Here is a 13,505-nt window from a genome sequence, read left to right as displayed (position 1 = left end):
TTTATAATGATAGCTAAAAATGATGGCTTTCTAGCTGAAGAATATATGAATACATTGTAATATTCTTCCAACTTTTCATTGGTTTCAAAATTTTCAAAATAAAAGTTGAGGGAGAAAAAAATGGATTCTTGGTACACTGTTAATTGGTCTGATGGTCACAGGTTTATATTTTCCCCCTAGGAGGGACCACTTCCTCCAAAAGGAGTCCTTTCAAGGCCCTAAGAAGAAATGAGAATTATCAGGAAAGGTTTTGGGCACACAAGATGTGATGTGGCTCTACCTGAGAGTGGGGGCTTTGTCGAGGAGGCTGGCCTTGGCATGGTTGGGCTTACGGAGGGTGAGGATTGGCTCTAGGGCGCCTCAGAATGCTTCCTTCTCAGGTTTATAAGGCAAAGCCACTACTTAGAGTTGCAAATTATGCAGGAATCGGATCCTTTAGGGTGGCTTTGAAGGACTGGTCCAGAAGAAACTCCTCTAAGAGTATGTGAGAAATTTTTTGAGTCAGGCACAGATCACCTTTGGACAGAATCAGCACTCTCTTAGGATTGGAAAACAGGATCTTGTGTTGTGGAGAAGGCTGATTTGATTTTCCTGCCTAACTTTCTTGGCTATATTCAGTATTCTGATTATAAAATTATATTTTGTTTTATTTTAATGTATTTATTTTTGAGAGAGAGGGGGAGTGCACGTGAGTTGGGGAGGGGCAGAGAGAGAGGGAAACAGAGGATCTGAAACAGGCTCTGCACTGACAGCCTGATGTGTGGCTTGAACTCAGGAACCATGAGATCATGACCTAAGCCGAAGTCAGACGCTTTACCAGGTGAGCCACCCAGGTGCCCTCTGATTTTTATTAATAATAGCATTTCTACAAATATCTGTCATCTGTTGAGAGTTATCTATTATATATTAGGTATATAATCTTCATCTAATTATTACAGAAACTCTGCAAGGAGTGTTTATTAACCCAAGAACAAACTGCAGCCCAAAGAGGTTAGTTCAGGGGCGGGTGGGTGCCTCAGTCGGTTAAGCATCCAGCTTCGGCTCAGGTCATGAACTCACAGTTCATGGGTTCAAGCCCCGCATCAGGCTCTGTGCTGACAGCTCAGAGCCTGGAGCCTATCTTCGGATTCTGTGTCTCCCTCTCTCTGACCCTCCCCTGCTTGCGCTGTCTCTCTCTGTCTCTCAAAAATAAATAAATAACATAAAAAAACAAAAAAAACCAAAGAGGCTAAGTGATGTTGGATCATACACATAGTAAGAGGCAAGCCAAGTCAGAGGATCGTTTCACCCATGTCCGCATAAAGCACTGACTTGAGTTCTTCAGAAAAGTTCACTTGTAGAGTCTGATATGGCAAGTGCAGCTTTCCCTTCTAAATTTCTCTGATGCTTTGGAGGAAATTCTGACCCTTCTTTGCCAAGCATGAGTCTGAGTGGTATCTACATTGTAGGTGCTCTGATTGGCAACACCATTTTTGCCAGTGATGTGAATGTGAAGATAAGGGATGTGAGTGCTGCTGTGGTGTGGGAAAGTAGGATGTGGACAAGGCCAGGCGTCAGAGAGGGGAAAAGGGAGTTCTTAGTTTCTCCTTGGCACGTGTACTATGCTAATGGAAGTGCATTGTAGAAAATTTAGAAGACGGAATGAAATTCAACCATATGTCTAAGACTCAGAGATAATGTTAACATTTTGCAGCATCTTCTTCCAAACTATTTTCTGTGTAATCAAATAGATAAACATGTACAACATAGCTACCAAAATGGGCTCTTTCTATACATTACCTCTTTTTTCATCTGATGGTATCTTGTGAATACCTTTTCATTGCAAAAGTAACGGATCTTACAAAATCACCTTTATGGACTGCTTCTCTCTTGGTAGACATTTAGCTTGTTTCTAAGACCTGACAGGCTTTGGCAGTGTCCACTTCTGCCAGGAGGGAATTCTAGCATCATAAAACATTAATGCTGCTAAAAGACTTTAGCAAAAATGGTAGTGAAGCCAGTACACTTCCAGAACAAAATTAGCCCGCGATACTGCCCTTCTTAGAGGAGGAAAAAGCACTGGGAAAGTGAAGCCCAAAGAGGATGGGTGATGTTGGATCACACATTGAATTATCCCAAGTGACCAGCTCCTTGACTAAAAGGATGCTGATGGCCCACAAGTATCTTCCAAGTTTCCCCTGAGTGCCCAGCCCTGTGAAGGGTCTAACTCTAAATAAAAAGAGAACCTGGTAACGCAGCTCTTACCCTCAGCACCGTGTTTGCCAGGACATGTTTAATTCCCACAAAGTAAAACGACTGATTTGAGAGCATGCAAATTAAATGGTTAAACTGTTCTGATCCAGCTGTGCCATCAAGAGCTGTCTGTATTGTGATGAAGTTTTTAGAAAGATTCAACTGGCAGGGGTATCCAGAATAGGTTGAAAGAGAAAGAGTCCTATTCAGAAAAGTAAACCAGAATGGTATTATAGTAACCCCGGCAAAAGATGATGTGGTCCATGGGGCAGTGAAATTGGGCCAGGAGAGCAGGGTGGGGACAGAAGGATAAAAACTCAAACCAGTTCAAAGGTAGAAAATCTCTAGGACTTGGGGGCTGCTTCTGGGAAATAAAGGACATACATAAGTCAGAGTTGACTTCAGAGTTGACTTTTAAAAACTGAGTACAGATGTCAATACTGGTACCAGACGTGGGAAAGTAGAGAGAGAAAGCTAATTTTGAAGGAAGAGATTGGATTGCAGGCATGTGGTGTCTGAGGAGACCCACGATGCAGCATGGAAGGAGAGGGGTTCAGTAAGCTACTGATGATTATAAGCTTGGGGGAGATGAAAGCAACTAGCAGTGTGCACACTGTAGATGTCATCTGTCTGGATGTTCCAGCGGAAGTCCAGATGCTAAGGCTGTTGAGAGGGTGCATCACAGGATTTCTCAAACTATAACCTCCCAAGCTGGGATCTTGTTCAAATGCAGATTGCACATTTCTTTTTCTCTCTTTCTTTTTTTTTTTTTTTTTTTTTGGTTTTATTTTGAGAAAGAGACAGTGTGAGCGGAGAAAGGGCAGAAAGAGAAGGAGAGAGAGAGAGAGAGAAAGAGAGAGAGAGAGAGAGAGAGAGAATCCTAGCAGGCTCCATGCTGCCTATGCAGAGCCCAATGTGGGGTTCAAACTCACGAAACCACGAGATCATGACCTGAGCAGAAACTAAGAGTTGGATGCGTAACTGACCCAGGAGCCCCAGGTTGCACATTTCTAACCCTCTCACATACAGGGGTGGTGCCAGTGGTTCAAGGACCACCCTGAATAGCAGGGAGGTAGTGAGAAGGGCAAAGAGCCAGCATCTGGACTTTGGAGTTATTAGTTGGGAGACATGCCTGAGAAGGAAAGAAGGGCTTCCCAGAGTTATGATCCTTGTCTTCTTTTATTCCAGGCCCTTTGGAGAACACCTATCGTGACTTCTGGCTCATGGTATGGGAGCAAAAAGTCCTGGTGATTGTCATGACCACCCGGTGAGCCCTCTTTCTTCCCACCGCACTCTGCCCCCACTCTGTCCCTAAGCATGGGGATTCCAGAGGAGACTTCAACTCTTAGAACAATGAGGATTAGAAAAGTCATGGCAAAGAGTTGGAGATGTTTGAGCTTTTTCTTAGTGGACCCAGAATTAACATAGCCAGGGTACGGTAGAGATTGATAGATCTAACTTGAAAAAACTTGAATCGGTGGCTCTGGTGACGCTGTGCCAGTCACAGGCCATTCTGAGGTCCTGGCCTTATCCGATAAAGGAAGTACTGGGAAACGTGGGGTGATTACTTTGAATCCGCTCCCTACTTCCACAGGGCAGCAGTCTTCCTGGTCTCTGAATTACCAGTTCCCCTCTGCTCTCCCCTTCCCTGTTCCTTGTGATAGTTCTTCTGCTCATTTGTATTTCTACCTATAGGAGAGCTGCCACAAGAGAGATGAAACATAATGGGTCAGGCAGGGAAGCTCTTGATGAAAGGAATCCTTTTGAAATTTTGGTCTGCATATCTGCCAAAACCTTAGGATACAAATTCATTAGTATCCTCATTATGATAATGATAACCTATTTCAGATGAGGAGAGCAAAGTTAGTGAAAATGTTTGCTCAGTTCCCTTTCTTGTGGCACTGTCACAGCGGCCTTTGATCTGGAGAGGTGGTGGCAGAGAAGCACCGCCTTGGAGCACTCTAGAGCCACTAAAGAACAGCGAGGAGGATTGTGGGCCTTCACACACACCTCCTGCTGGCCTCCCGGGAGCTGGGCCTTACCCACTCCTCTCGGCCCACGGCCGCAGTGGGGAAGGGAATGAACAGTGGCTGAGACACAGGGCAGAGGGTTCAGTCTGGCTACCACATTTTCTTTGCTGTCTTTTTTTGTCCACCGAGTATTTATCCCAGATATGTGAACAGTACCAGGAAGTATCAGAAAAGGGGCCAAATGGTGTAGCAGGCTCTCAATAAATGTCTGCTAAATGAGCAAATGCAGAAAATTAGCGGTTGTTACATCTGTTTAGAATGAAGGTGTTCATCCTTTTCTGCCAAGAAGCAAAGATAGCGGTTAGAAGCAGTGCAAGAGAGGACATTGCTGCTAGGGGTACAGCAGATCCTGGGGACAGCCGGCTTACCACCTTGGGGAGGAAGGACAGAGGGCTCACCCTTGCTCTATGTTGTCTTCAGCTTTGAGGAGGGCGGCAGGAGAAAGTGTGGCCAGTACTGGCCTTTAGAAAGAGACTCTCGGATCCGATTTGGCTTCCTCACGGTGACCAATCTAGGCGTGGAGAACATGAACCATTATAAGAAAACAACGCTAGAAATTCACAACACAGAGGTAAATCCCAGTTTCCATTTTCTCACTTTTTTTTAAGCTGGAGGCGAACCTTTACTGTAAAGAAAATCTCCAAAGGGAATAAACAGGAGTCTGGGCAGCTTATAAGTTACTTGCATTTTTCTGGGAACAGGATCAGGATATTCAGCTCAGAGCCAATAGAACCATTTTGTTTCAACACAACAGTGGCATTAGTTAGGAATAAAACTTATAATAAAGAATTCTGTCCTTTCCAGACATTTAACCTTTTCTTTGGGGTCTGTAGAGGAGCACCTGTGGAGAAAGTTAAGGGTGGTAGGCAGGAACCTTGGGGGTGGGGATACCAGCAGGTTGAGAATCTAGAAAAGCCAAAGGTAGTCAGGGGCAAGCAGAAATGACCTCATTAACTTTTGCTTCTTTTCCCATTCGAGGAGCGGCAGAAACGCCAGGTGACCCACTTTCAGTTCCTGAGCTGGCCAGATTATGGTGTCCCTTCCTCAGCAGCTTCTCTCATTGACTTCTTAAGAGTGGTCCGGAGCCAGCAGAGGCTGGCCGTCAGCAGCATGGGCGCGCGCTCCAAAGGGCAGTGCCCCGAGCCACCCATCGTGGTCCACTGCAGTGCAGGCATTGGCAGGACAGGTAATGTACCTGACGCAGCAGCGCCAGAGGCAGTAAGGATGAGGGAGAGGGGGTAACAATGCTCTTTGTTGCCCGTTTGTGAGAATTTGATCCATGGGTGGACGGATTGCAATGAAAATTCCTCCTTATGTCTGTTTGGTGCCCCTGGTACCAGCCATGCTGCCCAGGACACGCTGCACAGGCCAGGCCCCTAGCGTTTGACACTGTATACATCCCATCAGCATGAACATCCTCTGACCCCTTCACTGCCACCTGGGTGTTCCAGAGAGTGCAGCTGGGCTGTGGCTTCCTGCCCATCCCCCTCCCTAAGGAGACCCACACCCTGTGCTGCGCTCTCTGTTCTGGAGCTAGGTGGCAGCTTTTCCCTTAAGGGGATGTGCGTTGCAGGGACTGCTGGCCTTTCTAGTCCAGGAAAGTCAGGAAGAATAGGTTTGTATTAGGTCTCTGTGGAAAGGTTGTGGAGTCTCTGAAAAATAGGCCCCAGATGTAGGAATGCTGTCATTCTGTCTAAGATTGAAGCAGGCGGTTCCTCTCTGTCACCTTTCCACCTACTCTTCCTGTTACCCCCATACTGTCCTGAGAGACAAGAGGCCTTCTCATTTCTCTGGACTCCCAACACCCTAAAGTGACCTCTTCTTTGAATCCCTTCAGGCCTAAGGTCAGCTGCTCTCCTGCCAGGAGGCACCCTGCCTTTGAATTCATTCATCCAGCCTGCCTGGGTCATTTGGTAGGGGCGGGGGAGGAGAGGTGGACCAGGTATGACCACTTCTTTCCTTCCTTCAGGTACCTTCTGTTCACTGGACATCTGCCTGGCACAGCTGGAGGAGCTTGGCACCCTTAACGTGTTCCAGACCGTGTCCCGCATGAGGACCCAGAGGGCCTTCAGCATCCAGACTCCTGAGCAGTACTATTTTTGCTACAAGGCAATCCTGGAGTTCGCAGAGAGGGAGGGCATGGTGCCCTCCAGTCACAACCTCCTGGCCATGGAGGGTCAGTAACTGTCCCGCCAGCCTCCCATCTACTGGCCATCCTTCCTTAGACTACCCTGGACACCGCTGAGCCTATAGGTTGCCATCAGTTAGTTACGCTGAAGCAATGGACCAAACTGGAACCTGTGTCTCCTGGCACACTCGTGCACGCAAGGCAGTCTTTCCTTTTGGCTAGATAGATGTGGGGAGGTTGCCACTAGAAAGGGCCAGCAGCGATGTGGTCTTAATTCCTAGCACCTGCTATCGAACTGTGCCTTATTAAAACCAAATTGTGGCTATCGGTTTTTGCCAGGGGCCCCGAGGTAAGTGGGGAAGGAACGTCCCTTCCCCCTTTCCCGATGCCATTCTCCTTCTCGAAGTCCCTCTCCCGGTCCTTCCCTTTGCTAGGAATCCCTGGAGAGGTTTGGTGTAAGCGTCCACCCTCCTTCCCAGAGAGCTCGACTAAGTTACATACTTTAGAGAATGTCCCCAGTGCCAAGCACGTTTATACCTAGGGCGTGTATTCCAGTCTTTTCTGTCATTCTGTGTGTGTGTGTGTGTATGTGTGCACACTTACATGTATGGGTCCATATGTACGTGTGTATATAATATATATTGTATGTGCTAATATGGTCGTATTCTATAAATACATATACACAGAGATACTCCTTGTAGACGTTCCTGGGGTTCCGTGTTGCAGTTCAGGACTGCTTGCTTCTCGGACCCTACTGCTTATCCTGGACTACCTGGGGCTGGGGATCATCTCCCTTGCTGTCACACTGCAGAGCGGTGGAAGAGGACACACACAGCCACTCTTCACGCCCCCGCCACCGGCCTTCATTCTCACATAATGATGTCTCTCTTTCCAGGAGCCTGCCTATTGCAGCCGAGAATTCTGGTTTGTGGGGACATTGGTTTAACTCAGCATGAATTGCCCTTATCTAATGATTTTACTTTGTTTACTTTGCCAATTTGAGGAATAGACCGCCACTGTGATTCCAGACCCCACTTTCCTCTCACTGTTCCTTGGGGCTTGGGGTCTGGCAGTTGGTACGAAGTCATAGAAGGAAAGAGAGGGAGCCCAGGTGTGGAAGAAAGGGAAAGACTATGAGAATCCCTCCTTGGGAGAATGAGCTGGGGCCCCTTTTTCTTTTCTAGAAAGTTCCTTTCCTTATGCAACTTGGCCCTGTCCACTCAAATGCCCATCTCTTCCTGCCTAGCAGTCTGCCACACCTTGGAGCTCAGGCTGGGTGGGTTCTGTGTCAGCAAAAAGCTTGACCCCTGGCTGGATGAAACAGTTGCCTGCAATCACTGTTAGCCCCTTATTCACCCAGCCTGTCCCTGTGTGCTCCCGGCCTGCCCGGCCTGATGCACTAGGGATGGAATCAGGAGTCCCCAGCCAGGAACCCCTAAACCTTCCCCCATCACAGATGAGGTTGGTGGCTGATCAGACCTCTATAATTTTATACTGTAATAAGCTCTTTGAATGTATATATTCTTATTTTTACAATCTTTTCATTTTGTATTTAAGGTCAATGGACTGAGTCAGATTCAGAAAATAATTGTAAATGTTCATATTCAATATCTTATAGCGATACAGTTTTGTATTTACATATAAATATACCGACATGATCAAACCCTTTTAGCTTCATCAATTTAGTAGCAGTCTGGTGCCGGGAAGGTGAGGAGGGGGTCCAAGAGCTCATCTGGGAGGGATGGGGAGGCCAGGAGGACCCAAGGCCTGGGTATCTGAGACTCAGTTCTCAGAGCCATCTGCCTTGTCCATAGGCCATGGCCCTAACCCTAAGGTTAACAACTTGGTGTTTCATAAATCTGGGCAGGCAAAGGGAACTACTAGTTGAATGCTAGCTGGGTGCCAATCTCTTATGCTTGGGGCTTTTCCCCCCATTACCTCATTCAAACCTAACAGTAATCCAATGAGATGATTATCTCTCCCTTCTATCTCTGTATAGATGAGGAATGTAAGGTCTGGAAGGGTACAGCGATTTGATCTGGAACCAGAGCTCAGATTGGTCTGCTCATAAAGCCTTTGGCCTCTTCACCACAGTACCCTTTCCAGATCAAGATAGTGTTTTTTCCTTGGAAACCAGGGGCTTGTTATTTTTTTTTTTTAAGCTCTCTTTTCAGAGTATAAACCATTCGCAAATTCCGGGTAGTTGATCCTGGGCCCCTGATGCATGTTGGATAACAGAGCTGGCAACTGATGCTCCCAGATTTAACCTCCTGGTGTCGGCTCGTGAGGTCTACAGAGTACCAAAGGGATCATCCTCCCAAGGAAACACCATGTGTAGGGGTACAGTGGTCTTTGTGGGAAGATCTAGCATCTCGTAGAATGGAACCAGCTTTGTCCATGCAGCACCACTTCCTGTGCCATGTAGCTACTCCCTGTTGACCAGTGCCAGCCTGCCTGGTTGGGGGCAGTTCTGGCCTGGAGAGTGCAAATGTTGGGGTGTTCTTAATAAACGTCATAGCAGCCAACATTTATTGGGTCCTTAATTCTGTTCCACAAGCCATTCAAAGCGCTTTCTAGATAGTATTCACCACCCTGAAAACAACCTTTTGAGGTAGGTATTGACTAAGAAAACGCTGACGCACAGGAAAATTTAATTAACCTATCAAGAACCCTGGTCATCTGACTCAAAAGGACCTGCTGTTAACTCAGGCTAGAGTCTCTCTAAGGACCTATCTCCTGATCTGCCATTTTTCTTGACTTTCTTACTTCAATCAAGAGCTCCCCGTGTAGAATAAAAGATTAAGCCAGCCCTTGCCCTGGATGAGCCTTTGTTCTGTTTGGGATAAGCCAGTGTAAGAGGTAAACAGAGATACTTAAAATCTGGGAAATCAGAGGGTTTTAGGGAAACAGGAAACAGGATTCATGACAAAGAGATCTGGAGGAGGTAGCCTTGAACTCTTTTGTAGGAAGAAGCTGTGACCAAACTGCTCTGCAAATTTGGTAGTTCTACATGAGTCGCACATCTGAGGATTGGGGAGGTCATGACTTGCAAGAGCTCTGTAAAAATACATATTGCTGGGTCCTGCCTGGTAGGTGATTGAGTGACAGGATGAGCCAGGTTTCCGAAGCAGTGCCTTAGTCCATGTTCCTGACTCTGAGGAAGGTTAGCAACTTGGTGTTTCATAAATCTGAGAGCAAAGCATCACTAGCTTTCCTCTATTGCCATAGTTGACTTGTAGCTTTTACCATTGTGAAGAGAGTGACTACCTAGTGTGAGCCTCCCCGTGCCAGGTGTTTCAAGAGGGAAAGAAAGGGGACGACCGAGAAGGAGCCTGGATCTCTTCAGGAAGTCAAGGCTCTCACAAAGAAGAGTTGGTGAACAAAGCAAGAGAACCCACTGTCAAATCCTGGACTATACAGTTGAGAATATAAGATAAAAGTGTTAAAGAGAGAGAGCATTTTGGGCCAACTCAGGCTTCTTCCCATCTGAGTGCTGTTTTTTTCACCTAACTTATTCCCTCTAGCATTGGTCCCCTCATCCTGTCCTGTCAGTGAGAATGAGACATCTGAGGTGAAGGGTGCCCTATCATTCTCAGTTTAGGAGGCTGTCAATCTCCGTGTCCTCACATGCAGGGAAATGACAGTGGGACCGGTTCTTGAGCAACTGGACTATTTAGCATGGTAGCTCGAGGGAGATGAGATTACCGCTCTTTCTTCTTCTTCTTCTTCTTCTCCTCCTCCTCCTCCTCCTCCCCCCCTCCCCCTTCTTCTTCTTCATGTTTATTCAGTTTTAAAAGACAAAGCATGAGTGGGGGAGGGTCAGAGAAAGAGGGAGACAGAATCTGAAGCAGGCTCCAGGCCCTGAGCTGTCAGCACAGAGACTAACCCAGGGCTTGAACTTATGAACTGTGAGATCATGACCCGATCTGGAGTCAGCCGCTTAACTGACTGAGCCTCCCAGGTGCCCTGAGACTCCCACTCTTAAAGCCTCTCATCTTGGGGCACCTTGGTGGCTCAGTCAGTTAAGGATCTGACTTCAGCTCAGGTTATGATCTCACAGCTTGTAAGTTCGAGCCCCGCGTTGGGCTCTGTGCTGACAGCTCAGAGCCTGGAGCTGCTTCAGATTCTGTATCTCTCTTTCTCTCTACCCCTCCCCTGCTTGCACTCTGTCTCTCTCTCAAAAATAAATTTAAAAAAACACATTAAAAAAAAAAGCTTCTCATCTCTAGGCATGAGCAGATACGTATATGGATCACACATCAGAGACCCTGGGGGAGGTGGGCCAGGAAGAAAGCCTTCCTAGAGTGACTGAACTCTATAGTAGTTTTGAGGCCTCACCACTCAACCCCAACCAGCTTATATCTTTCTTTTGTGAAAGAAGGAGCCCCATTGGATGATACCACAGACCCTCCAACTCTTAAAGGGGCTAGTTTTTTGGTGGACAGTGTGAATTCCTTTAGATGAACCGTAAGGCCCTTCTCCGATTGGGTGAGCTTGAATCCCTAGTTTTAGCTTGTTTTCAGTCTCTTCTTTCAAGCTGCTGCCACTTCCTATATTCTCTCACGCCCTTCCCCACTTGGCCCCCAACTTGGAAAGCAGGTCAGGATTCCCCTGGAGTCCGCAGGCCAAGCCCTAGGCCTTTAAGGCTTCTGTGCTGCTCCCCATGGACCTGACAGAGTGAATCAGAGTTGGGGAACGAACCAGCCAAGGTCCCAGAGTTCTCAGCCCGGGTCTTAGATTTGTCTCAGGCCTTGGTCACTCCCCGTAGACCACCATGCTCTTCCCAAGGGCAGGAGCTAAAGCTCCCACCAGGGAGGGAACCCGAGTTTCTCTTGGGAGGTGTCTGCCCTATGGTTACCGTCACAACAGTTGTGCATAACCAGTGTGGTGGATTGCACTGCTCTTGACTGACCACAGAGGAGACTGGGTCTTCTCCACAAAGAGAAGGATAGCATTCAGAAACCTGTGGAAGTGTTTCATCTCCCTCCACCCCTTACCATCACTTTTATAAAAATCTTTGTTTTAAGCTAAATCTGGCATGCTGTAGTCTTTTTATTTATTTTTATTTGAGTATAGTGGACACATGATGTTACACTAAGGTCAGGTGTACAGCAGAGTAATTGAACTTCTCCTTAAGTTATGCTGGCATACTGGAGTCTTAACCCGTATTTTTTCTGGCTAAGGGCACTGTGGACATAGCTAGCTAGCTACACCAGAATCTCAGCCAGGCGTGTTGGATGGAGATGGGGAGCAGTGATCCCTTTTCAACAAGTCAGGGTAATATGTCCCTGATCATTGTTAGGGCTAAGAGGGAGATGAAAGAAGGAAAGCAAGATGGTGAGAAGTACATGGAAGGTAGTCAAAAAAGGCACAGTGCCTCTCCCAACTCCAGGCTCACTTCCACCCCTCGCTCACCCCAGAACTTGGCTACTTCTCTAAGCAAATGTACTTGTCTAAAGCCTCAAAACTTGCCAGGTGCTCAGTTGAGTCTAGGTCATCTATTTCATCCTGAGGGCTCTCTTACTTCCTTGACCTTGAATGAATACCTATTGTGTGGTCTGCAGCACTGATTGTGTGGATTCTGACATTCAGGACAGATATTAGGCTGGAGATGCCAACTGGGGACTTAGTTTAGATAAAAGCTAGAAGCCTTGGGGCGCCTGAAGGGCTCAGTCAGTTGAGCGTTCAACTCTTGATTTCAGCTCAGGTCATGATCCCAGATTCGTGGCATGGCATCAAGCCTTGCATTGAGCCCTGTGTCAGGCTCTGTGCTGGGCATGCACCCTGCATGAGATTCTCTCTCTGCCTCCCTTCTGTCCCCCTCTCCTACTCTCCCCTACTCGTGCATGCTCTCTCTCTCCAATTAAAAAAGAAATTAAAAAGCTGGAGGCCTGGGAGGTGGGTGAGAACAGAGAAGGAGAGCAAGAAGTCAGGAGAGATATTTAGAGTCCCCAACATTAAGGAGAGGAGAAAAAAATCTGTGAAAGATTCTGATTAATAGACGTAACGGAGGACATGGCCAGGCTATATTCTCACAGCCTGGTCAGTTAGGGAGTGGTTAGAATGAATGAATGGGATTCGGAAATGAAGGTGCGCTGGCAGACCGGCGACGTGAATGGAGGTGAGAGTAGAGACTGGGTGCTCTGGCTGTCTCCAACCAAAGCAAGGACATTTGTCTCTTACATATTAGGGCTCTGAATAAGACTATATTCAAACAAAGGAGGAAACTGGTGCTTTAAAAAAAAAAAATCACCAAACAAAGGACATACAAAAGAAAACATTTTGAAAGTGTAAAGCTAGGGGTGCCTGGGTGGCTCAGGCAGTTAAGCTTCTGACTCCTGGTTTCAGCTCAGGCCATGATCTCACCGTTCATGGTATCGAGTCTGCGTTGGGTCCGCATCAGACTTTGTGCTGACAGAACAGAGACTGTTTGGGATTCTCTCTCTCCCTCTCTCTGTCCCTCCCTGGTGAAAATAAATAAATAAACTTAAAACAAAGTTAAGAAAGAGAAAATGTAATGTCAGGTAAACTGGTAAAGATACTGTTATACTTACTTTCTGAAGTTGGGCTGGAAATGACCCAGGGAGGTATATTAATGCTCAGCGAAAGGAAGACATTTCAAGGCTGTGAGTAGCAATCTTAAAACCCACTAAAAAAAATCCTAAGCCTTCAAACTACCCAGAAATCAGGACTGTGAAATATGTTCAACCTAAGCCAGTAGGCTGCCAGGGAAATAGTTCCTTTGGACAATGGGATTGTGGGGTCCTTTAGGCCAGACCTGGACTCTTCTCTCTTGCTGCACCAGGAACTTTGCATGCGAATGGCCAGGAGAAGTGGGAGGAGTGAAGACATAGAGGAGAAAAAAGTCTGTGAAGTCTTACCTATTTATTTGTTTGTTTGTTTATTAAGTAATCTCTGTACCCAATGTGGGGTTTGAACTGACAACCTCAAGAGTCCTGTGTTCTACTGGCTGGGTTAGCCAGGTGCCTCAGGGCATACTTTATTTTTAATCTCACAACCCACTGGTGTAGGTATTCTTATTCTTAGTTTGCAGATAAGGAAATTTGAGAAGATAAATAACTTATAAAACACTTCCTGCCAGGAGGTGGTTAAAC

At 46.7% G+C, this 13,505-nt stretch overlaps 1 protein-coding gene across 2 annotated transcripts in view; it reads left to right on the top strand.

Annotated features, from left to right (window-relative positions):
- Positions 1–9,198, top strand: part of PTPN9 (protein tyrosine phosphatase non-receptor type 9) — a 79,462-nt gene extending 70,264 nt beyond the window's left edge. For both annotated transcript variants that reach the window (XM_029952843.1, XM_029952842.1), the window contains 4 exons: positions 3,421–3,499; positions 4,683–4,833; positions 5,241–5,448; positions 6,232–9,198. In XM_029952843.1, coding sequence (XP_029808703.1) covers positions 3,421–3,499; positions 4,683–4,833; positions 5,241–5,448; positions 6,232–6,446 — 653 coding nt within the window. In that variant the 3' untranslated portion in view covers positions 6,447–9,198. The remainder of the gene's footprint in view (positions 1–3,420; positions 3,500–4,682; positions 4,834–5,240; positions 5,449–6,231) is intronic.
- The last annotated feature ends 4,307 nt before the right edge of the window (positions 9,199–13,505 follow it).

Source organism: Suricata suricatta, chromosome 9 (assembly GCF_006229205.1).
Source record: "Suricata suricatta isolate VVHF042 chromosome 9, meerkat_22Aug2017_6uvM2_HiC, whole genome shotgun sequence".
NCBI classification, from domain to species: domain Eukaryota; kingdom Metazoa; phylum Chordata; class Mammalia; order Carnivora; family Herpestidae; genus Suricata; species Suricata suricatta.
The sequence above is the reverse complement of the archived record's forward strand: the minus strand, read 5'-3'. Positions and strand labels throughout refer to the sequence as shown.